The sequence below is a fragment of the Pleurodeles waltl genome, chromosome 2_2, assembly GCF_031143425.1.
Source record: "Pleurodeles waltl isolate 20211129_DDA chromosome 2_2, aPleWal1.hap1.20221129, whole genome shotgun sequence".
NCBI classification, from domain to species: domain Eukaryota; kingdom Metazoa; phylum Chordata; class Amphibia; order Caudata; family Salamandridae; genus Pleurodeles; species Pleurodeles waltl.
This window is the reverse complement of record NC_090439.1, coordinates 1,176,874,357-1,176,900,218: the sequence shown is the minus strand read 5'-3', so window position 1 is coordinate 1,176,900,218 and position 25,862 is coordinate 1,176,874,357. Positions and strand designations below refer to the sequence as shown.

The 25,862-nt window shown below is 43.7% G+C and overlaps 1 protein-coding gene across 1 annotated transcript; it reads right to left on the bottom strand.

Moving 5' to 3' along the window:
* Positions 1–3,918: 3,918 nt before the first annotated feature.
* LOC138275097 (killer cell lectin-like receptor subfamily F member 1) lies at positions 3,919–22,375 on the bottom strand. The gene is made up of 4 exons (XM_069219069.1): positions 22,284–22,375; positions 12,039–12,190; positions 11,255–11,367; positions 3,919–4,106 (listed from the first exon to the last, which is right to left on the bottom strand). Exons 1-4 carry the CDS (start codon positions 22,363–22,365, stop codon positions 3,977–3,979), a joined length of 477 nt encoding a protein of 158 aa, XP_069075170.1. The 5' UTR covers positions 22,366–22,375; the 3' UTR covers positions 3,919–3,976.
* Between the last annotated feature and the right edge of the window lie 3,487 nt (positions 22,376–25,862).

Here is a 25,862-nt window from a genome sequence, read left to right as displayed (position 1 = left end):
TAAGCTACCATTATCTATCAGCCTAAGCTGCTAGACACCCTATACACTAATAAGGGATAACTGGGCCTGGTGCAAGGTGCAAGTACCCCTTGGTACTCACTACAAGCCAGTCCAGCCTCCTACATTGTGGTACTGAAAATTCTGGACCCGTGTTATAAACATCGTCGTATCACAACGATTTTGGTATTAGCAGACCGAGAATGGTTAGAATAGTATGCACAAGCATTGTATTCATATTCAGGTGACGAAATCACCCGAATATCAGAGTTTCCGTCCTGAAACTCTGAGGTTCCATTTAAACGACAGCCATTTTGTGATTGCCCTCACATAGGCCAATGACTAATGCTGAAAACGAGTCTGAAGGACACGTACATCTTTGCTGACTCCTCTGTGACCTGAGCAAGCTGACTCCACTGCCTGAAGCCAAACCTGTTCGGCCAGTTTCTTTCCCAGTGGCCGAATGAGATTAGTATCAAGGCACAAACAATCATAAAACCTTTTCATCACACACAAACCATGCCTAATCTTACACACACCTGTCCCTGTTTCTTTCTTTATGACTTGCTTTACAAGGAGGAGGTGCCTGTTTATATTGGGAGTCCGTCGATATCTGATGAAAGTACTGAGCCTTGCCGGGTAATTGATTGAGGGCTGGACAAACTGAATTATGGCTTGTCATCATAAACCTGCTATTTCTTTGTAGTGAAAATATGTGAATGGTCAACTGTAAAATAAGGAATGTTTGCCTAAAGCATAATATTTTGTATAAAAGAGAAGGTTAGCTTTGCAAGGGGAGCAGTCTCCTGAGAATATACACTGTGTTGTACTTCTAGGATACCTGTTACTGGCTGCAGCCAATAAACAAGATCTTTGACTTCACCAAGAAGACTCTGGCCCTCATTCGGACCTTGGCGGGCGGCGGAGGCCGCCCGCCAAAGTCCCGCCGTCAGGTTACCGTTCCGCGGTCGAAAGACCGCGGCGGTAATTCTGACTTTCCCGCTGGGCTGGCGGGCGGCCGCCTTCAGGCCGCCCGCCAGCCCAGCGGGAAAGAGGCTTCCACGATGAAGCCGGCTCGGAATCGAGCCGGCGGAGTGGAAGCTGTGCGACGGGTGCAGTTGCACCCGTCGCGTATTTCACTGTCTGCGCAGCAGACAGTGAAATACATTTAGGGGCCCTCTTACGGGGGCCCCTGCAGTGCCCATGCCAGTGGAATGGGCACTGCAGGGGCCCCCAGGGGCCCCGCGACCCCCCCTACCGCCATCCGGTTCCCGGCGGGAGAACCGCCGGGAACTGGATGGCGGTAGGTTGGGTCGGAATCCCCTCGGCGGCGCAGCTAGCTGCGCCGCCTTGGAGGATTCCAATGGGCGGCGGTACACTGGCGGGAGCCCGCCAGTGTTGCCGGTCCGACCGCGGCTTTACTGCCGCGGTCGGAATGCCCATTGGAGCACCGCCGGCCTGTCGGCGGTGCTCCCGCGGTCCTCCAACCCGGCGGTCATGGACCGCCAGGGTTGGAATGACCACCTCTGTGTTTCTGTAGTCTGAAACAGGAAGGACTCGAAGTCTTAGGGTGTGTTCCCTGGCACCACTGGGTTCTGAAAAACCCAGTACTTCAGGATTGGCCACTAAGAGAGGAAAGAGCCTATCAGAAGGAGTCCCTGATGTCACCTTCTGGCACTGGCTACTCAGATCAGTCCAGTGTGCCTGCAACACCTCTGTTTCCAAGATGGCAGAGGTCTGGGGCACACTGGAGGAGCTCTGGGCACCTCCCCTGGGAGGTGCAGGTCAGGGGAGTGGTCACTCCCCTTTCCTTTGTCCAGTTTCGCGCCAGAGCAGGGCTGGGGGATCCCTAAGCCGGTGTAGACTGGCTTATGCAGAAATGGTCAGCATCTATGCCCATCAAAGCATTTCCAGAGGCTGGGGGAGGCTACTCCTCCCCAGCCATCACACCTATTTCCAAAGGGAGAGGGTGTCACACCCTCTCTCAGAGGAAATCCTTTGTTCTGCCTTCCTGGGCCAGGGCTGCCTGGACCCCAGGAGGGCAGAAACCTGTCTGAGGGGTTGGCAGCAGCAGCTGCAGTGCAAACCCTGAAAAGGCACTTTGGCAGTACCCGGGATCTGTGCTAGACGGGGGATCATGGAATTGTCTCCCCAATGCCAGAATGGCATTGGGGTGACAATTTCTATGATCTTAGACATGTTACATGGCCATGTTCAGAGTTACCATTGTGAAGCTATACATAGGTAGTGACCTATGTATAGTGCACGCGTGTAATGGTGTCCCCGCACTCACAAAGTCCGGGGAATTTGCCCTGAACAATGTGGGGGCACCTTGGCTAGTGCCAGGGTGCCCACAGACTAAGTAACTTAGCACCCAACCTTCACCAGGTGAAAATTAGACATATAGGTGACTTTTAAGTTACTTAAGTGCAGTGGTAAATGGCTGTGAAATAACGTGGACGTTATTTCACTCAGGCTGCACTGGCAGGCCTGTGTAAGATTTGTCAGATCTCCCTATGGGTGGCAAAAGAAATGCTGCAGCCCATAGGGATCTCCTGGAACCCCAATACCCTGGGTACCTCAGTACCATATACTAGGGAATTATAAGGGTGTTCCAGTATGCCAATGTGAATTGGTGAAATTGGTCACTAGCCTGTTAGTGACAATTTGGAAAGCAGAGAGAGCATAACCACTGAGGTTCTGGTTAGCAGAGCCTCAGTGAGACAGTTAGGCACCACACAGGGAACACATACATGTAGGCCACAAACTTATGAGCACTGGGGTCCTGGCTAGCAGGGTCCCAGTAACACATAACAAACACACTGACAACATAGGTTTTTCACTATGAGCACCGGGCCCTGGCTAGCAGGAACCCAGTGAGAGAGTGAAAACACCCTGACATACACCCACAAACAGGCCAAAAGTGGGGGTAACAAGGCTAGAGAGAGGCTACTTTCTCACACTGATAGGACAGACTACTAGGCCTGAGCTAAGAATTTACTAGTGTGAGTCAAAAAAACATCTTTGGGGAATCGTGAGAGTATTGCATGGTGAGGGCTAATCCCCACATCACATAATACTCCACTTTCTTACACAGCACATTTCTACCCTGTCCTTTTGATGCAGGAGAACCCAGCAAGATGACTTGCTGCGCTGCCTGCACAAACTTTCATAAACAGAGACCTTACTTTGTAGGTGTGTGGGGATTTTTGTTGCTCAAGTGGTGCAATCCTTTTATGCAGAGCTTTGTTGAGGCAGAGGGACTCTCTCCAGCAGTGGTGGCTTCTTGTGCACATTTCCGTACTTTAATAAAGGACTTCTTTTTGTTAACTGTTTTTCATTTCAGTTTCATTAGTTAAATGCTTACTTAAGCTTGTTTTTTTACTGTATATGTAATTAAGGTTTGCAACCTTTCCTCTGATCTCTACTCAGACTGTGATTGATCTCGGTGACTGACTGAGTTAAAATGTCTCTTTGGTTAATTTGACCCTCAGCGTCTTGTGCCATGAGGATTTGTGATCATGGAAAGGACCACACAAAGAATTCTTTAGATGCAAAATGCTTATTTCAACTCATGTTCTAGAGCAATGATTCATCACTTCCAACTACCTTTGTTACCACTCCAGCTTGAAAGGGTAGTTTGGTATATAAATGCATGTTTGTATGCCAGGCTAACAGATGCTTGTTGAAAATATATTCTCAGTAGAATTCAGGACGTTAACAGCTCATCTAATGTATGTGTCATGATCTCTCATTAACACATATATGTATGGACAAGGGATTTGCACAGTACAACCAATGGAATACGCGCTGTCGCCGACACTTGGACAATCCTTCTGAGATACAAAAAGAAATGTCTGAAAAATATATATTGGTCAGCTTTAATAGATTGTAAAATCATAAATGTTGATATTAAAAATGGATTGCATTTTTATTTCTCAAGCTATCTGGAAAGCACTAATCTATCAGCGTCCACTTCTCAGGATGAGGTCTGGATCACCTTCTTTTCACAGATCCACCTGGACTTGGTGATGCAGTCATCAGGTTGGATCTCTTTGCTTCTGAAGGCTCCACATCTGCCTCCACGTCCATTGTCTTTCAATGTAAGGCTAGTAAAAAATATAATATTTAAGAGTAGAACAAACTAGAGATATTAAGTATGTACAGTACAGAAACCAATGGAAAAATGCAGATGTGGTGCAACTGGACTGTAGGAACAATCAACATGTTTCTCTGGTGTGATGTCTGTGACTAGGCTGTGGATTCTGTGCACAACCCCATGTATGAAGCTAATCCATGGGGCTGTCTGGAGCACGGCAATTCTAAAATCAATGAACTAGAAGGGAAACACCCTTGTATGTCAATGTAAGAGGGATCCACCCTTGTATGTCAGTGTAAGAGGGGTCAACCCTTGAGTGTCAATGTAAAAGGGATCAACACTTGTATATCAATGTAAGAGGGATCAACCCTTGTATGTCATTGTAAGATGGACTAAGCATCCAGCCATATGAAACAAAAACATTTCCAAGTGAAAGGACCGTTTCCACTGAGGATTTTATTCCAAAGTGCCAAAAATACTCTACGGTCTCACCTCCTGTGGGACATAGAATATGTGCTACCAAATTTTTGAATTTCAGGCCAGGTGAGGGGATACCCTCCTTTCCTCAATACTAGTGGCAGCCCATCAGCTAGACATTGACCTGTTTACTTTCTCTCTGAATCAACCCTATAAATACACTCTTTATTGAGCATCAAGAGCAGAGTGACTGCTTCAGTTTGTGAAATGTGGCATCCATATTTAGTTCTTTTGCATTTAAATGTCATTGCACAGGAGTGTGCAGGCAAAAGGAAGGGGGCCTCGGTCTCTAATGTAAGTACTGAAACTGGCTCCCCTTCTGCCCTGGATGGGTAGTAAAAAGCAACCATAATTCAGAGGCAAAGGGCTCCTCACACTCCAGTGCCACTGCACTTGTTGCACTAATGCTATTGAAGACCATACTTGTATGTAAGTCTTCATCGTCCCCCTCCCTGCATTCTTCTTGACCTCCTTCAACCCCTTCTTCTCTTGCTTTACCTCCATCACAATTGCTGGCATCCACTGTTCACTCTTTTCCACTCTACTCCTATTTCTCCACTTCACTTCCCATCTCCATTCTCCATTGGTGTTTCTTTTTCCCACCATATCTCCTCCTACTTTACTTCCTGTTTCTCCCCTTGCCTTTTTCACATTCCCTCCTCTCTCCTATTCACTTTCCCATACTCTTCCCATTTTTCCAGTTTATCGTTGTCTTTCCTTGTATATATCCATAGTCCCGTCTGCTTGTTTCCTTTGTGTTTCTCCACTATTCGCCTTTCATTATCCCACAACTCACCCCTTATCCCCTCTACTCTCCACTGATGTTCGCATGCACTGGAACTACCCAGCCCCTCTCTTACCTATCTTCATCACTCTTCTACTTTCCTCTTACTCGCCTGCCCGTCAAGCTCTCTCCCAAACTCTAGGCCCTTATTCCACTCTTATCAGTGTCTATGTGTCTCTTCTTCCTTGACTGATATTTCCATACTCCTCACCTTTCACCTCCTATGTATATCACTACTTTTAACCTTTCGTGCTCCTTCCAGTCTTCTGAGTATTATCTCTATGGTTCTGTTGTATTGTTTTTCACCACTCTTTTTGGTGAAAACTGCACTAATGCCTGTACCGACTATCCTACATTCCTCCACTCCAACCCCACTTACTCTTCCCTTTCCATCCCTCTGCCACCAATAGCTTTCAACACCAGGGTCATGACGGCCTTATCCAGTTCCGGGTTGGCCTTTGCATTATGGGACTTGTAGTCTTCTTTATCCCATAATAAAATCAGAACTTAAAGTCCCAGAATACAAACAAAACCCTGGCTTGATGAGCTAGTCAAGCAGGACACTTGAGAGCTCCGTAATTTCATGTTTCTGTCAGTATCCATTCCTTACTTCTAAGAGATCTGTGAATCTTCTTCACAGTGCAGTCACTTTCAGGCTTTTAACAGTGCACAGCTGTGTGTTTCCTCACAGGTCCTTTGCTGCATGCTTTAACTTCTAATGCTTGAATCACCTCCTTCCTATCTCCTCCCTGTACATTGACTCCAGCGCCAACTTTGTCTCATAACATCACTAGCCCAGTCTTCCCAGCTAAACACACTGAAGCCAGGGTGGAGGTTCCCGTACAACTGTAGCGACCTTCCCATGACCTCACAGTGATACCATTGTTCAAATTTCCATCCACAACAACATCATAACCAAGCTTCTCACCCCCTAAAAGTAACATCACCCCTTTCAATCCCAACACCACCAGTGCCAAGATCCCCATCCCCTGACAGTGATACAGCGATTATGTAATTTGAGAGGTCATATGATGTAATGTGAGGTCACAAGCAGTGCCTGGTGGGGGTGAAGTTATAGTTAGCTCAGGTAACTATAACTGCTAAATTTCTGTGTTGTTTTTATTCGGTCAAAATGTTGTTGTTGTTACTGAAAAATTATCCTAACTATAATAATGTTACTTAAACGTTTGGTATTTTCAGTCAATATCTATGTGTAAAGACAATACCCTTTCAGGCTTAGTGTGCCGCACAAATTAAGCAAAACAGGAAGCAAGCAACTCTGGGTAGTTCCCATAGGTGGAGAGCAGCTCCTTCATGTGGAGCACTCCACAACACCCTTCACACTCTAAAACTGCTCACCGCAAATGTCTATTTTTATCGCAGAGTGTTTAAGCATTTGATTAAGAAAGTGCCATGCACGCCAAACTAGAAAGGCACAAAGCTTTTTAAAATTTTTACAGCAAAGTCTTTAAGCCTTGCTATCCATGGCAAGCTTAAAAATTACAAACGCTTTTACCACTCCACGTGCAGTATTACAGCTCTGGAGTGATAAAATTCCATCCAAGCCAATCTGTAATGAATAAAAGAAACTCTCGACACATGTATTTAGATCTCAGACTTCGACAGTGAAGTACTCTTGACATATGTGTTTCACTCCCAGAGCTCTTCAGAGAAGTATGGCTTTGGCTCATTACCAGGAGGCACCCAGTGTAGGTCAAAACCAATCACTCACAAGCTTAGAGGTTTGACTAAATTGTGCAAAACAGAGATAGAAACTGTGATCAGCTCCTAAGGCTCGGGTGAGAGTTGATCTTGTTGGAGCACATCTGGAACCCTAACAACACTCTAAATCTGCCCACATCAAATGCATCTTTTTCATTTTCTCCAAAAATATATATATATTGGACTGCAGTCTAATTATTTTATGAAAGCACATATGTTTATGCAATTTATACTTTACATTATTCTGTGCCATTTACTATGCATTTACACATGTCAAAAGCTGGCCTGGTTGTAGAGTACATTTTAACATGTATGGTGGTAATGAAGGAGCATTCCAGTGTTACATCTAGTCCAGCTCCAGTCCTGTAAAATCCGGGTATTTTTCTTCTGAATCAATTGATCAATAACAATTGTGCCAAAGGGACACCATATGTGTGTGTACATTTGGCTGACTGCCTGAACAATCTCTTGGAGAACTATATTTCAAGAAATGTCTTTATTGAAAGTTCTGACTCTTTGAAAAAATGTTTTTAACGTGTAAAATGTCTCTGCAGACACAGCAAATGGGGGATACATTTGCAGTTTCTCCTCTGATTCTCCCACTGGAAGTTGATATAACTCCCTTGTCTTACTTAGTTTTACGTAAGATAGGTAGAGCCACAATCACAGAGCTCATCTGGGCAAGTAATTGGCTTGCCTTCCATAACAGTTCAACTTCATGTAAACTCATGTACTTTGTAACCCACCATTTGTAAAGTTTAATACTGTCTTTAAATCTATGTGTCATGTAACCACCATCCTTTAATTGGGGTTGTCACCTGTCTGCTGTACAGTGTTCTGATAACTTCAAAGCACCTTATCCCATTCTCAAATGAAGAATATATATTTTTATAAGGTAAATTGACCCTCAAAGTTTCATGGATGATGGGTTTTGTACTTCAAAAAAGAGTTTCTTTCCTTGGGTTTATGTAGCTAAGGCCATGATTTATATTTTTTGGTGAAAACTGCACTAATGCAGTTTTGCACCAAAAAGTTTAGCACCATTTTGCACCATTTCTGTGCACCAGCCGGGGGCACCATATTTCTGGAATGGTGCAAGCCAGTGCAAAGGGTAGGCTAGCATAACAAACATCATGTTAGTCGGGTGAGGCTGGCGCTATAGAAGAAAGGGGGGTTTGCAATAAAAAATGACACTAGGCAGGTTAGAGTAAAATAAAATGACTCAAACCTGCCTGGAGTCATTTTCTGAAGCAAAACCAACCATGCCACATGACTCTTGTCTTAGAAGACAATAGCCATGCCCACCACCCCAGTGGCCAGCACAGGAGACCAGGGTCCCCTGACATGGCCATTGCACCCAGTGCCATGTAGGAGGGCCATTACAGGGCCCCCAATGGCACTTAAAAAAAATAATACTTACCTATACTTACCTGGGATAGGGTCCCCCATCCTCCGCTGTCCCTCTGGTGTGGGCTGGGGTGTCCATGGGGCCTGGGGAGGGCACTTGTGGGCTTATTCCATGGTGTTCCATCATGGAAATAGGCCCACAGGTCCCCTAATGCCTGCCCTGAACCAGGAGTTAGAAAATTGTTTTACCCCTCCTCCATCCTGTGCCTGATTTTAGCACAGGGGGATAAATATTGCGCTAAAGCCATAGTCATTTTTTGCATAGGAACGCCTACTCTGCATCTCATTAACGCAAAGTAGGTTTCCACGTCCAAAAAATGACTTTAACTCCATACATTCGGCGCCAGACGGGTCTAGTGCCAAAGTATAAATATGGAGTTAGTTTTGCATCGAATTTGAATAAAAGAATGCCGCAAATTTGGTGCAAAACAAGTATAAATATAAGTGTACTATCTTCTAGCTTCCTATAGTTGTCTAGGTTGTCAACTGGATGCCCTCAGTGGAAAACAAACCAATTGTTGATGTTTGCTGTGCTATAAGATTTGCCCCCCACCAGTCCTGCCTCAAGCTCTGTATCCCTTCCAGAGCTATAAAGTGATTAGATGGGTTGTTGACATGTAACATAAAGCAGATGGGGGGCTGTGGGATGCATATGCAGGTGTTCTGATGTTACTACAGCTTGCAATCAAACTTATTGATAGCAGCGACTACACAGCATTTTCCGACAGCTGCCATACATTATTTATTTTGCTGTTTTATATATAGCAAACTCGACCCAAGGGTATTGGAGCGCTTTATATGAGCATGTTATGTTACACAAGGACACAGTAATTTTGGAAAGCATGTGTAGTTCAAAGCCCCGATTATAACACTGTCTGTCCCTCATTTGGACTGCCAAATGGGAGCTGAGTCCTATCCCGTAGCACAGAGGGGGGTGAGCAGCACCCTCAGAATGCACACTATCTGCATATTCCGATGGTGGTGGGCAGGGGGGGGCCCTGCACTGCCCATGCCATTCATGGCATGCCCCACCTTTGGCCACCAGCACACCCTTGCCTCCAGCCTTTCCATGGTGGTCAGACCACCATTGAAAGGCTGGCAGTAAGGGGAGTTGTAATCAGCCAGGTGGCACTGAGTTCAGCACCGTCCTGGCTGCGTACAACTCCAACTGCCGTCATGCGGTCAGGAACCATGTTCTTGGTGGGGGACAGCGGTCTCCTGGCGGGTTCACCCACTAGGTTTGTAAGTGGGCTGTCTGATCACTTGGAGTGAAGTGATCTGACTATCTTAGGACCACCACACTCGTAATGAGTCCCAGTCGTGATTTGATCAGAATTACAAGATGTTCAGCTTACACCGAGACTCAAATCTGCCTTCCCAGCTCCAAGGTCGGCAGCTCTGGCTGTTATGCCACTACCTCTCTCTGATTTATCTAATTGTTTACTGTAGGTTCAATGCCCTCCGACTCCAACACTACCAAGATCACCTGCGGAGTCCCCCAAGGGTCCTCCCTCAGCCCCACACTCTTCAACATCTACATGATCCCCCTAGCCAACATCCTCCGAGCACACAAAATCACTATCCTCTCCTATGCAGATGACACCCAACTCATCCTCTCCCTCACCCGCAACCCCACCACCGCCAAAACCAACCTACACGCCACTCTCCTCGACACCGCCAACTGGATGACCACTAATCACCTCAAGCTCAACTCAAACAAAACCGAGATCATCATCTTCGGCCCCAACAAACCACATGGAATGACTCCTGGTGGCCCACCGCCCTAGGCCCCGCACCCACCCCTGCAAACCACGCACGCAACCTTGGCATCATCCTAGACCCCTCCCTCTCCATGACACAGCAAATCAATGCTCTAACCACCTCCTGATTCCACACACTCCACACTCCAAAAAAATCCTTCAAATGGATTCCCCCAGAAACCAGAAAGACAGTCACCCACGCACTCATCAGCAGCAGACTGGACTACAGTAACGCCCTCTACGCCGGCACCACACTCAAACTCAAACACAAACTCACGCCTCGTCCTTGGCCTCCCCCACCACAAACGAATCTCACCACACCTCAAATCCCTTCACTGGCTCCCATAGACAAGAGAATCACATTCAAGATCCTGATCCACGCACATAAATCCCTCCACAACACTGGCCCAACCTACCTCAATGAAAGAGTTAACTTCCACACACAACCTCAGATCAGCCGACCTCGTCCTAGCCACAGCCCCCGCATCCAACGCACCACCACAGGAGGCAGGTCTTTCTCCTACCTAGCCCCCAAAACCTGGAACTCCCTCTCAACCGACCTTCGCAAAACTAAAGACCTACTGGTCTTCAGAAAGAACCTCAAGACATGGTTGTTCGATCAGTGACCCTCCCTGCCCCCCCCGTTTCCCCTCCCCCATCACCTTGAGACCCTCATGGGTGAGTAGCGCTCTACAATTTTTTTTGGATTGATTGTTTTTTTAATATCAGTCATCCCTTCAAGGAGTTGATGCTTTCTTCTAGAGTGAATGTGTAGAGTGCATGTCATCCTGGTCTCTTTATGTGGTCTTCCACTGTGTATGTACATGTGCAAGGTCTCTCCAGCAATGCCAGAGCTGAACCCTCTTTTATCGCTCTTATGTTGTTGTTTACCCAGAAAGATCAGACCCCCTCATGGCTGTTGTTATTCAATAAGAAACTGGAGTTAAGAGAGTCTTCACTAGCACAGCCTAGGGTAAGTGAATGGAAGAGATACAGCCACAACCCTACCTCCCAGTCTGCAGTCTGGATCCATTCATCCACCTCCAATCCATTGTGATGTCACTGTACCTTAAGCCGATCCACGTGTACAATGAGTTCTTCGCCACTGTCTCAACTAAATCCTAGATGTAAAGAAGCATTAGAGGTAACACTTCAGTGTCCCCTGTTTTCCTTCTTTTGTGCATCTGTAATGTAAACATATGTTGTTCCACTATATATTTATAGTTGCATTGTGCATAGACTTGCTTGCATAGGTGTTTATGAGACCACGATTATAAGTCTTATTTTATTTTAGTACACACCTATAAGAGTCCTACTACCAGTCTCATTCTCATCTCAATTACATGTGCACAGAATCTACTCAGTATTGTTTGAGCTTTTGATATATTCCAAAAGGTTCCACCTCCCTCTCCCTGTATTTGTCCCCTGGACCTGCTTTGCTTGCTTTTTACATGTTTATAATCGTGCAGACAGTGATGTTGGAGATAGGTTTGAAGTTGCTAAACACAAATCTCATTAGGGATCTGACATTAAAGTGAGACTGATACAACAGATCACTAATGCTCTACCATCACAAAACTTAAATTTTTAACATATCCCTTTGACATCACACTGCTATGTTAGGCACATATTTCTCTCTCAGTGTGTCCATCGTTGATGACGATTACCAGCTATCATCTTACAACACAAGGTCTACAGCCCCAAATGGAACAGTCTTCCGGCTGTTATAGAATGCCTCGGCCCAATGAGCTATAGGAAGCCAGAAGAACCCACCATAGACCCCATACTCTACCATTTCATTCTGGTCATCAATGGTTATGAGGTCTGAGAATCGGGAGGCACAGTATTCCTGACTCGAATTCCAGGATTTGAATTCCTCAGAGAAGAAATAGCACCTGCCTCCTAAAAGAATCCAGCTGTAGGGGCAGATCTGACACAGGGAGCCTGAGAGGAGGAAAAGAAGGGTTTTAATGAACTGAAGTGGGAGGGATTTGCTTTGAAAAACATGATGATATATTTACATATAGTAGTTATGTTTGAGGTATGGATTTCTTGGCAAAGGCATTTTATGCTTTGCCTAAAACCTTCGACTTTGTTGATTGATTTGGATTAAAATTGGCAATCAGTCAACTAAGTGTCGGCATGCAGTGTTTTTCAAGATCCATCCATAGGAAAAAACATAAGTGGAGAGGTCAAAAGTTTATCACTTCCAATTTCCAATCCCAAAGGAAATTATGTTAATAAATAGAGCAAACACCACACCACTTAACAGATTCACACCAAACATGACACGAACAGGAGAACTTTACTCAAATAGTGAGCTTTTTTGATTTGCTGTAAATCTATTCAGTAGATTTTGAGATATTTGCATTTAAAAAAGATTCCTGATGGGTACTAAAAGTTTTGTATATCTCAGCCATATAAACTTGTGAGCCAATCCTGGCTATCACATTTTCAAAGTTTAAGGCAATGTGATTGGTTGGACTATGGCTAAAAAAATGTTTTTAACATCCATCTTGAATCACAGGACTTGGAACTGACCTGCAAGTTTCATGCTGTGTAAAAATGATGTAAAGTCTCTTTCAAAGTTTAAATTGTCCAGTTCGGCCCAAGAACTTCTCTACTAGGCATGGGCAGAATACAAAAACTCAGCTAGTTTCCATGGAGTACCACAAGCAAGTGGAATTGGGCATGTCAAACTGTTTGTGCTGATATTCAGCACCAGCATTTTCTTCTGTGCTGTAAAATCAGCTCGAACAACACAACACGGCATGCCAGAGGGCACTGCTTCTTTCTGCCGCTTGAGTAGATTTTCTACTTGAACTGAAGCTTTCGCAACACAAACTGTTGAGACCACCCGCATTGAGAAATCTGGTCGGGAAGAGTTCTAGTGCCCAGTGCTACAGAATGCAAATTCTTGCACGCCAACTTAATGATGGCAAGCCACATGCAAGAGAAAACTCCACCATGTGTAAGTTGGTAGAGTTTTGCGAGAACTCCATGCTCCAAGTGGAGTGCGGAGCTGGCAACACAGCTGCACTCCTTCAAACATCATGCTCAGAGTCCACCCTGCCATTGTAACTAAAGCCAGTGTGAAAATTCCCGTGCTGTACATTCATAGCACTCCCAGGGAGGGGCAGAGTCCTGGGATCACTGTGGCGCTCACTTCCTTGCCTGTATTTGGGGGAGCAAGTGGTGCACCATTATAGTGGCCTGTCTATGCTAATTGCATGCAGGATGTAACACAGCTGTTGTCTCCAGGTCGGTCCACTGATCAGTACTGGGCGTAAGTGGACCATTGGGGCAGCAGAGGTTGTGAGGCTTCCCTGTATTCCAAGTGAAGAGTAACTGCATGAGACTGGGCACCAATTGGTAAAAAGATTAAACAGTCAGGTGTGCATTTACAAAACAAATAGAAGATGACACTCCCCTGGACAAACGAAGGGAAATGCAGGCGTGATCTGCTATGCAAAAGGCGTGCCCCATAAATGCCCCATAAATGTCTGTGGTGGCCATATACAAATTTGCATATTTAGTTTGTGCTAGAGACGTTGATAAAAATAAACTTCATTTAATTAACAACCCTTATGGGTGAATTGTTGAACTAACCAAATGCTGAATTTTAAACTTGTATTTTCCTTTCTAAACTTTGTATGACCCGCACTTGTTTGATTTGCTAGTGTTAAATTCCAAACTGCTTTAGCTCAGCAGAAGTGTTTCGATTGTGACTTTTGTGAGGCCTTCTCATAATGCAAACGTCCTATATTAACAAAGAATGTTATATTTTCTATTAATTATGAACCACCTGACCCACATTGGGAACTCAAAAAACTTCCTAAACCAATCTTAAACTTGCTTCTCTATGAATAGGCTTCCAGTGTAAAGACATGTGTGAAAGGAGATGACTTCATGTGATCACGCCTAAATCTTACACAAATGTTCTTTGTATCAGAGATCTGCCCAGCTGAGGAAATGTATTAATAATATTAAAACTTCTATTGTATTTTGTATTTAAAACTCTCTTTGTTTAAACTTGTCATCTCGACGGAAACTGTTCCTGTCTCACAATATTCTCATTTTCTGATTAGCAGATCTCATTCTTTAGCTAAGGAAATTGTTACATTTGTGTATCATTGTATTCTATATAAATGTGTCCCAGGGATGTCTTGGATACAAAATGATTTCAAATGTAAACTTAAGCACAAAGAAATCTAATAGTGACATTTATCCTCTTGAGAAAGTATGGCAATGTAAACATGTGTTAAATAGTTTGATTAGCTTTCAGTTCCATAAGAAAGATTTTAATTGATTCAAAGAAATTAAGCTACTGAAATGGGCTCTCAAGAGAATACAAATAGAAACTACAAGAAATGGGCCTCAGGAGTTTGACACTCTGTGATCTCTACTGCTCATTTTAGGAAGGATACATATTTTCAGTGTATTGTTTTGAAAAGTACTAGCTCCAAACTATATAAAAGATCAATTCCAATGTCATAAAATGAAAAGAAAAGCTACATGAGGTTACTGTAGTCATTGAAAGGCAAGCTTTTTGACACCACTATTCAAGGCATGTTAAAATCTTGATAAGGTTCCTGGTTCTTGGCAAAAGAGCTTAACTATCCCTATTAAAATATAGGGGTGGGTGGTGAACTTCATGTATTGGAGCACAGTAGAGTTTTTATCTCGCTAGTGCTGGTCAACGGTGAGTTGGCGAGTGCGAGCAAGAAAAATCTTACTGAAGACCACCTCCTGCAAGGTTTCTCAAAGTGGGAAGTCGCAGATGTTTGCAATCGCTCGCGTTGAGAAACGTTCCGTTCACGTTGAGGTAGCTGCCACTCGAGTAGAAAATCAACTTGAGTGGCAATAAAGAAGCAGCACCCTCTTGAGCCATTCACATTGATTTGTCAGCGTGGGACAAACACGTGGACCTAAAAATCAGATCGAACAACGCAACCTAACGGACTTTGCCACTTGCAGAACTCCACATATCACAGCAGAGTTTTTTGGGGACTTTGTGGAGCTCCGTGAATTGCAACTCCGTGAACTCCGTCCAGGACTATTCATAAACCCAAATTAGAAATCATTTTGATAGACACAATAAATAAATTTCTGCTCCAGTTCTACAGGCAAGATGTGTTTGAACATTAGAAAATACTTGACAGCTGGAAAAAATAAGTTTCAGAAGAAACTGTTTACCTTTGCTAGTGTTGCTTGAATGTTAATTTACCTTTAAAAAACGAAAGACAATGGGCATCTGGCAAACTAGGAACAGTTTTTTTTAATTGAACACTACGGCCAGGAAAACAGTTACAGAACCAGGGTCTGAGGACTGTCTTAAAATACAACCATAAAACAAATACAACATTCCTTTTTGGGGTGAAGAATGTACACAGCTGTCTTGGAGTCATAATTAAGGTCCTGATAACAAATGCAGGTGGATCTCAACCTTGCGTGGACACAATATGGGCCAGCAAGTACATGTCCAGAGGTCCGGCCTGAGGGCCGTGTGGTTGCTGTGTGTTGCTGTGTTCTGATTGGCTAAGTGTTGCTAACTTCATGTGGCATCTGACTTTATGGTGTGTTGGGGAATGTGCACACCACTCTGGCCATGTGTGTTTTTTTGGGGGCAATTTCACGGACCATTGTGGTGTTGCTGCACCTATCCGGGGGAATGATCTTAGACTCCTGTTCGGCATTTGTCTGCGGCTACACATTATTCCACCTGTGACCTGTCAATTTGTAATCTCCGGCCTTGGTTTTAGAGCCTGCCTGACCACATACTTTTGTTCCGGGGATGATAGAGAGTTCATGATGGGGGAATTTAATAGTGGTGATGTGACATTGTTCTTATGTGTGAATATGTACTTCTGAGCATGGGCCTCGATTATTCCAATGTTAACCTTCGCATCATGACAGTTCAGTTTATATATGAGGATTACATTGGAAGTAAAGGTTAGCCAATTTATGTTACCTTTATTTATTTTCTCTACAGCCTTTGATAAAGTCAACAGAAACATCTTGCGGCATAAGGTGCCCTCTCTACAAATCTCCAAGTACCTCTTGAGTGCACTCAGTTCTCTCAGTACTGATATTTTGTTCCAGTTGCTCCTGGGTGTGACCACAACTTCATGCATAGAACTTCTACACTTGAGGTATTAAAACAAGGTTGTAGTACACTTCTTCTGTTAGCTGTACAGTTATGATTTCCCCAATATATTAATTACTGTGTGCAAAATATCTCCTGCCCTTGGTAATGAATATATACATATTGATTTTTATGCTGAGGATGTCATGTTGACGAATTAACACGGGTAACATCTATAGCGGATTGTCTTTTTGTTTTCCACTAATTTACTAAGGTTCATTATTCAAAGAAAGTGTGAAGAAATCCTAGAAATGATTTCCAGTTTGAAATTTCCTTCTTCTACCTTCTTTTACCTTCAATTGGTATGTCCCCCCTAACAAATTGGAGAAAGTTTGTTTTTTTACCCACAAATTGAATTTTAATCTTCAAATTTATTTACTATTCTGTAACACACAGAAACCAATCCAATCCCGAAGAAATCCAGAGTACAATGATCAACCATGCCCATCACGCCAAAATGCAGCCTACAACAAACACCAACTCGCAAATAGTGGCACCCGTGACTAACATCAAGCAAGTACAGAAAATCTTTAAAAAACTGGACGAGTTACCTAGTACCCCTTTTCAATCAAATTTTTTGCACCCACATCATTCCAGATTCTTGGAAAGGACAAATTTTTCAAATAATTTTTAAGAATGGAAGTCAATCCTTGCCAAGCACTTATAGGTTAACTGTGCTTACTGACATTGAAACAAAACTGTATGTCTCATGGCTACTTCAAGACTTGCAAGCATCGGTCAATGAAAGAAAATCTGATACCAAAAATACAAACGGGGCTAAGGCCAGGCATGTAGATGCTCCTATTAACAGCTCTTACCATCTTAGCCGAAAAGGCAAAACAGCGCAAAACCCGGCTGTTTGCGTGCTTTATGTACCTCAAATCGGCCTCTGACTGCGTCCCGCATGGCCCTCTCTGGACAGAATTGGCAGCATGGGGCATCCCAGGAAACCTCCTAATGACAATTATACCACTGTACAATGGAACTTGGGCTCAGGTTAAAAAAGGGGACAGCAGCAATGTCACAAAAAAAATCAGCACAATGAATGAATTTGTTTAATTCATACCTTGCTGACCTAGAAAATCATCTTCCAGAAGAGAAAAGCCATCTCCTCAACCTGGCAACAGAGAAGATAGTATGCCTACAATACGCCGATGATATTGTCCTCCTGAGCCAAACACCAATTGGCTTGCAATGTTCTATCAATGCAGTAAAATCCCATATGGACCTTCAAGACTTGAGCTGAACCTAAAGAAAACCAAAGTGGCCCGTCTGGTTGATACCAAGTATAAGTCATTCACTCGGTTCATCGAGGACAAAAGGTCGAGGTAGTGGCCATATATAAGTACTTGGGCATCAATTTGGGGCACCAGTTGTCCTTTAAACACCATCAATCTGCCTTATAGGCAAAAGCACATTCATTACTTTGCTCTTAAACAGCTGAACAAGAAACTCAGTTGCCCCTCATTCGGTCACCTACTAACTGTGATGGCAACTGATTCATTCCAACAATGGCATTTGGTATAGGAATTATGCATGGTGGGGAAACGGAAATGCTCAAAAAGCCACAAACAAGAGCCTTTAAATCAGTCTTCTCCTTACTAAAATCATCATCTCCAGCCCAACTTTGTTTCAAATCTGGTTTAAAAAATAAAAAATTACAAAGAATGAGCACCTTTGTTAAATTATGCTGGAGACTGTGTGCCTCTTAGAAGGGCTGCCTAAATGATCTATGGTGGATGGGAATGGAGGAACAGTTGAAGAACAAACAAAAACAACTTAAGAGAATATTTAGAACAGGCAATATAGGAATTAGACATTTGAGATGCATGGGCCATCAACATTGAAGGAGCAGCTTTCAGCAGAGTAACTAATTCTGCAACCAAATACCTGTCCCATCCACATGATAAGAACCATCTTGCAAAGAGAGGGCACGCCTGGAGCCCCCGGAGCACCTGCTAGCCCACGTCTCCCCGGCCTTAAAACACCAGTTCATGTTATAGCGCTTCGATTATATAGACACTAAAGATCTCACAACATCCTGGAAGTGTTGGCCGTCCAACCCAGGCTGCAGCCTATGTGGCTACAAGCAAGAGTCAGTATTACACATCTTCTGCTCATGTCCACAAGTCATGGACCAAAGGAAAAAGCAACTAAAGCCAATGTTCTTGAAACTTCTTATTCGCTCCTGCGGGCAAGCTGTGAGTCATTAGGTGAGTGGAGCCTCCAACCCGCTAACTTGCCAGGGAACAACATTTTAAAAACTGGCATTGAAGAAGCTGAATGGCACCAGGAATAAGAACAGATACGACTAGTGTGCACTTTAAGATTTCCAGACACATACTTTATAATTACATTTAGTATGCACTTTAAGAGTTTCAGACACGCACTTTATAATTACATTTAGTATGCGCTTTAAGAGTTCCAGACATGCACTTTATAATTACATTTAGTATGCGCTTTAAGAGTTCAAGACGCGCACTTTATAATTAAATTTAGTATGCGCTTTAAGAATTCCAGACATACACATTATAATTACATTTAGTATGCACTTTAAAGCCACCAGCCTCAGGATACAGACTGGAGGTGATTAGGATGTATTTTAAAGAGCTCCACACACACACTTTAGATTAAAAATAAGTACGCACTTTAAGGGCTCTGTACATATACTGTACATCTGCAAACAAAGGTATTACAGCGACATAAGGCCATTTACAGTCTCACATGCAGCAAGTTCATCTGTCCGCAAAGTGGCATTTTAACTAGAAACGTACCCATGAGGTTTTACGTGCTTTAAGTTAAGCATAATTTCTTATTATTCTAAGCACTATCATTACCGTCGGTCTCACGCATCTTGTTTGAGATCTGTCAGTTACCATTGTATAGATATTCAATTTTTACCAGCTGCATGCAATGATTTTATTAGCTCTGCAAATAAACTTTTACTTACCTAATGTACATTAACTGAGCACTACGAATTTCTTCAAAACATCTGTCAACTGAAAATTATAAACATGAATTACATAGATTTATTTTTACTCTTTGAATTACCTTTTTATGGTGTTTGCAAGCTTGGGACTCAAGATTTACAGCAAGTTCTACTCATCTTCTCAGCTTTTCATAACTTGAGATGTTGTTACTTAACAAGAATGTTTGTGATTCACAAAGTATTTCGCTAAACAAGCTACATCAATAAATTCACATTGCTTTTTAAATTTGTGATTTGGTTTTATATGATTTTAATGTTATTGTAAATTGTGTTGCCTTGTTCCTTATCCTCGTTACTGGGACTCTACCAAATTAATCCATTATTTGAATTGACTTGAATTGAGTGAGTGTCTCTACCTTTAGAATCTTCACACACGTGGTCCTTTAACTCCTCTGACGTCAGCTGGATATCCTCAAAGACAAAGCCAGAATTCATGAAAGTCTGTGGACTGAGGCAAGTGGCTGAAGAGCTCAGTGGAGTCCAGAAGTAACCTTTGAACACTGAATAACAGAGTGAATAAAATCCATGTAGGTGGGTTGGTATGAGATAACCAATGTCTTTCAATTGCTAACAATTAGATATAAACAGGTGATGAGCAGGGAGTGGATGAGAAATAATACAGAATAACTCCTACTCACAAACTACTTCCATGGCACTTGTAGGATCAAACAATATTTATTCTGTCAATTTTTCCTTTCTACCCATAAAACACTAACTATATGGCTTAGGACGTTTCTTTTTTATGTATTGATTCATGGTAACTTGAAATGCATTTTTATTTTCATGATTTATTGAACATTCCTATTGATTAAAGAGGGACTTCATTTACATTTAAAAAGGAACCTTCGACTATGTGCACAATCATTGGTTAAGGAATATAATGCAATGGAGGAAAGGTACTGAGGCTTAAAAATTCCAACATCAGTCCCATTTAGACTGCTGGAGACCTCCCCACACTCACTGATACAACACAGACCTCAGTGGGAATCAGGAGGACTGCTTGTGGTTCCTTATTGTCGACTGAGACCTCCCTGAACTTCACAAGAGGGAACAAGAGGTGATGCTCTCACACCCCACAAACCTGTTATACCTTCTAATTATCTGCTTATTTATGGGTTCAGAGAACAAGGGGGAAGGTGAGTTGTTACAAAAAGAGGAAGCTTGATGCATTTGAGCTGAATACCAGAAGCACTGAGTGTAGGGACAGAGATAGAGGCACAGAGGAGAGATAACGAGAGAGACAGAAGAGAGAAAAAGAAGTGAGTCACAGCACTGAGAAGTGGCATCCATGCATGCTGTACATATAGTTTTGTTATTGCAGTATGGATTTTTCTATTGTTTAGCCTCATCTCTAAGGCGAGCCTGTCCCTAAGATGGCTGCCTAATATCTTTTACATCAGCATGGCCTCCAAGATGGGGATCTGAAGTTTCAATCTTGTGAGAGGTCCGGCTGCAATCTAGATTTCATCATTCATCGATGCTCTTGCTCATCCTGCCACAGGGGTCATGCTGTTTTTGAACATGACCCTTGGTTGCTTTTCATTCTGCTCCAGGCTTCGGCTTCACAATCTCACTGCAGGATGACTGTCCAGAACTCTGGTTCTCCCAAGACATTCAGGCCGCTATCCATCTTGTATCTGACCCGGTGTTCCCGTCATCCTGCTCCCAGACCGCTCCTGGATTCAGCACAGCCATTGGCTTGATACATTCCTGCATTCAGTGCACTGATAACAAGCATTGGCATAGCCAATGGGTCTACCTTGTAAATCAAAGTGCAAGCCAGACCTCTTGGCGTTGCTAATGCATGTTACATGAGCAGTTACTACCCCGGTGACCAGGCGATACCAGCACTCACGCATGATGAAAGTGGATTACGCATGCTTGCATGAACCCCAATGGGGACACTGTGAGGTAAATCTGTGTATGTGTCATGAATAGTGCCCTCCGTTCACCCTGGCTGTACACACATTGTGGGTTACACTGCTGAGTTCATATGATATAGGGTACCCATATATTGGGGGGTTTAGATTCCCTCTTAGCTTTAGAATCCTTTGTAAAGAAAAGTGCACATTTAAGCTTGAATATTCACCGGGGAGAAACGCCTGTCTGATGCTCAGTGGGCCTGAGCCAGTCTGCAACTGGACCGAACAGCTGCATAAGTACATTTAGAAACATGATAGCCAAGGATGCACAACTCAGTCCCGCCTGTCCCGCCACACATCCTGTGCTTTGTCCTGTCATGAAAACAGTGTACGGAGGAGAGTTCCAATGGAGCTTTGCTGTACAGAGAAGAAAAAGCAAAGGTACTTTGACTCAGGATGGGCAGTTGATTATGAGATGAAGGCTGGATACAAACTGATGCCTACAGCACATTCAGTGCCCTGGGGCTTCTAGATGCTGAAGTGTTTGCAGTGACTATATCCCGGGATTGAGACTAGACTCTGCTGGTGATGAAGGATGCAGGAGGTGACCTGCCCTGTATCTAAAGGACCTGCCATGTTCATCCAATATCAGCATTCAGAGCCTTGCAGTCAGGAACCTGGAGATGCCTAGACTTCCAGAACCAGTGGGGCGTCCCTTCTGTAACCACATCCCCTAGATGATGGACCGCAAGAAGGCTCTCCTTACAACAGATCCCAAAGAGCCTTCACTGATGGGGAACCCCTGACCCCGTCCTTTACATAAGGGTGGGAGATGCAAGAGGAGGGTGGACAGGGCAGACACAGCATCACTTGACTGGTTACCATCCACCTCTGAATGAGGGGGGGTAGTACCACAAACTCCAGCATTGGGGATTTAAGAATCTGAGCTCTGCATATTCCTTTTTCTCTGAATTTTATTAACTTGAAGGAGACAGAATAGTTATTTTATCAGTCAGTATACTCAGGGTTGAAGATACTTACTGACACTTGTCAGACCTATGACAATCCCCAGCTGAAACACGGCCACGCCCCCAAGAGCCACGGCCACAGATTTCCAATCCATGGGAGAAGGATCTGCAGAGACACAGAAGTCATTGGATGAACGGAAATATACATTTTTCTCACGTTTGAAACATGCTGAGGATCACTTTGTGGATCCCGAGTAAAAATATCTACAGTGCAGTATTGTACAGTGTCAATGTAAGCCCTAAATATGCATCTCACACCAATGAAATGTCTTGAGAGCAATGAAGGCCAAGTTGTATCAAACCCCAAAAGGCTTCACTTTTTATAACTCAGGTTCAGGGCCTTTAACAACTGGTACAGCCCTGGGCAGATGGCTATAAAGCCACATAACAGACCACTTGGACGGTAATGGACTTTAGTCAGTCCTGGGTGCACCAATGGTAGAAAGTAGACCTCAGTGGTCTCAATGGTTAATTAGTCATGTCTGAAACAGGGGTCATGACCCTGGCCTCTGGAATTATACAGCAATGGAGGATTAACTGTGTCAGGGTTGACTACATTATATAGCACCAAATGCAACATTACGTAGCAAGTTATGCTTTTAATGATCATTTTATATGATTAGAGACAAATTATGAATAACATTCAGTAATATTATCTCACTATTTTAATATTTCAACATACATAACATACATAGACTGGTTTCAAATTCAATAGATTTTGTTCACGTTTGTCAACATTTATTGATAGTATCTTCCTCGAAGAATAGCAGTGGCCTTTTATTTACACTGTCCTTTCTACCTCTGAGAGTACAACATGTGTAAAACACATACAGTGCTGCATTAAACAGAAACAAATGCCATAAGTAAAACAGTTTTTTATTAAAAGGTGTGCCACATTTATTCAGCTCATACCTGCTGTGTTCTTTGGGTTTTTCTGGCTTCACATTACAGGTCCCTTAGAAGTAGTTCATCCGCGGAATCATACTCAGTACATGTCATTAATACTGAGCCAGTGTTTAGCCAAGAAACACTGTAGAATCCAAGACATTGGACATTACACAGAGATGTAACCGACCCCATAAATTAGGAATGTTAGTTCTCTCTGCCCACAGTGTCACCTTTTTAAATGGCTGAATGCCTCTTTCACAATCACCTGCTGAAAGGTGAGCAGTTGGGGTTTGTAAAGCGTCAGGTGTGGGATTTCACCCCATGTGCAGTGACGCAGGATGTTGCGCTCCTGGTGGCTCTAATCATGGTCCCATATGGGTGACTTTATTTACATACTATGGTATTTAATACTCTGCTAATATCTCACAACTACTACTCTTGAACCCTGGATACATATGTCCACTCGATGAACGCTAGACAAGGCCCCCTGTTATACTGAGTTTGAACACATCCAAGTGCCAGACTGTCAAACTCTTAAACTTTAAGAACTTGTATCTGGCTCAGAGAAGCAGCCCTGGGGGGCACCATATTTAGTAAGATATTGCGTGTCTACTCTTCCCAGTGCCGGCGTGCTTTCAGGCTCCCCATCATCAACCATGCATCGTTGCACCATGGTGCCATGGTGTGTGTGTGATCCCTAACATAGGTTTTGTACTGAAAGGGCACATGTGGACCTTAATTTGTGAAAGAACACATTCTTGGCCCCAAGGATGTTCTCAGAACCCAGCATACCGCTGCAGAACATGCAAGTTGAGAATACCAAATCTGTCTAGTCTTGATTCCACCTCATGCCTCTTTCCTCCACCACCACACTCTCCCTGCCCCTTCATCTCACTTTGTATGTTCTGTTTTATTCCTGATTTCTCTCTTACTTACTTTCCCCTTTTTTCTTTCACCGTCTTTCTCCACTTCTACCTTTTCCTCTCGTCTTCTGGGTCAAAGTCTGTTGGTGAAAAATAAACTCTGGTGCTCAAAATAATCCCAGTGTACCCTACCTGCAGCCACCAGCTCCATTTAAGCACAGGTGTAAAGTTTGAAAAATTTGGAGACGTAAAACATTTCTCTAACTTAGTGCCTGCCTCGAGGAGGTGTATTTTTTTGGTGCAAAGCACTATCAATACATGTTAGTAGATTGGGGTTTGCATTAAAAACCATAGGTGTAACCTTGGGAATGCCCCTGTAACCATGAGGTGACCCTTGACTTTTAGTAAACTTTCCACCAGGCAACAAATAAACACTTTGAGCTGTCAAATTAGGTGACGTTAGACTGGTGCAAAGTGTTGATAACTATGTCCCTGAATTCCCTCTTGGAGCCACATGCTAACAAACAGCCCTTTAATTAATCCAGGACCCTTAGTTTTCCAGGGCTCCCTGAATCTCTCTGGGATGCTCACCTTTCTTCCTAGGTTTCCCAGGGCTCCTTGAATATATGTGGGATGCTCACCTTTCTTCCTAGGTTCCCCAGGGCTTCCTGAATCTCAGTGGGATGCTCACCTTTCTTCCTAGGTTTCCCAGGGCTTCCTGAATCTCTCTGGGATGCTCACCTTTCTTCCTAGGTTTCCCAGGACTCCCTTAATCTCTCTGGGATGTTCACCTTTCTTCCTAGGTTTCCCAGGGCTCCCTGGATCTCTCTGGGATGCTCACCTTTCTTCCTAGGTTTCCCAGGGCTTCCTGAATCTCTCTGGGATGCTCACCTTTCTTCCTAGGTTTCCCAGGACTCCCTTAATCTCTCTGGGATGATCACCTTTCTTCCTAGGTTTCCTCCGTCGCTTCAAGTGCAGCGCTGTGTACCTATCCTTGTCTTCCATCAGTAAATCCTGGTTGAATCCACAGCTGAGGAGCCTCTCGGACAAGGCACTTGTGCTGCTTTTGCAGTGTTGAGTGTTTGCAGAGCGCTGCGAGTCCACAGGAAGAGGAAGCCACACACGTCTGACCCTAGGTGGCCACAGACATCTACTGCTTTCATGTTCTCTCAGTGACCATAAGCAGGAGGTGGGGAGTGGCTCAGATTTGAAATGTCATCTCTGGGCATCTGATGCTCAGAAACACAAGGAGCTTAGGTAATGACATGTATACTCTACTGGCGCATTGAGACCCTCACGGGTGAGTAGTGCGCTTTACAAATCCCTGATTGATTGATTCATTGATTGACTCTATAATCAGCAGCTCAGTGGTGAAATGTTCCCTGTGGGCATCTGCCCGCAGTCTCTACCTCTCCCTCCTCTGTATTTCTACATCCTCCTCCTCCTTCTCTCCACCTCACTGTCCCTCCTCTCTCTTCTCACTTTCCTCTCTTTCACTGCCCCACCCTTCTCCATTTTTCCTTTCTCTGCTTTGCCTCTTACTCTCAACTTCACTGTCCTCTCTCTCTGTTTTACGTTCCCCTTCCTCAAACGTACCCGTCTCTCTTTGCCTCACCCTCCCCTCTCTGTTTTACATTTTCCTTTCTCCATCTCAGTCTCTACTCTCTCTGTTTTACATTTTCCTCTCTCCATCTCACCCTCCTCCCTCTTTGTTTTATATTTTCCTTCCTCCGCCTCATCCTCCTCTTTCTCTCTCTTATAAATTTCCCTCTCTCTCTTTCTCACTGTCCTCTCTCTCTATTTTACATTTTCCTCTCTTCGTCTCAACTTTCTCACTCTGT

Bases quoted from the DNA above. Each gene is read 5' to 3' on its own strand.
- LOC138275097 (XM_069219069.1), bottom strand. From the start codon at position 22,365: ATGGATTGGAAATCTGTGGCCGTGGCTCTTGGGGGCGTGGCCGTGTTT. The intron at 12,191-22,283 runs GTAAGTATCTTC...TCCTCCTCTCAG, and splicing joins CATAGGTCTGACAAGTGTCA to GCTCCCTGTGTCAGATCTGC. The intron at 11,368-12,038 runs GTAGAGTATGGG...CTTTACATCTAG, and splicing joins TTGATGACCAGAATGAAATG to GATTTAGTTGAGACAGTGGC.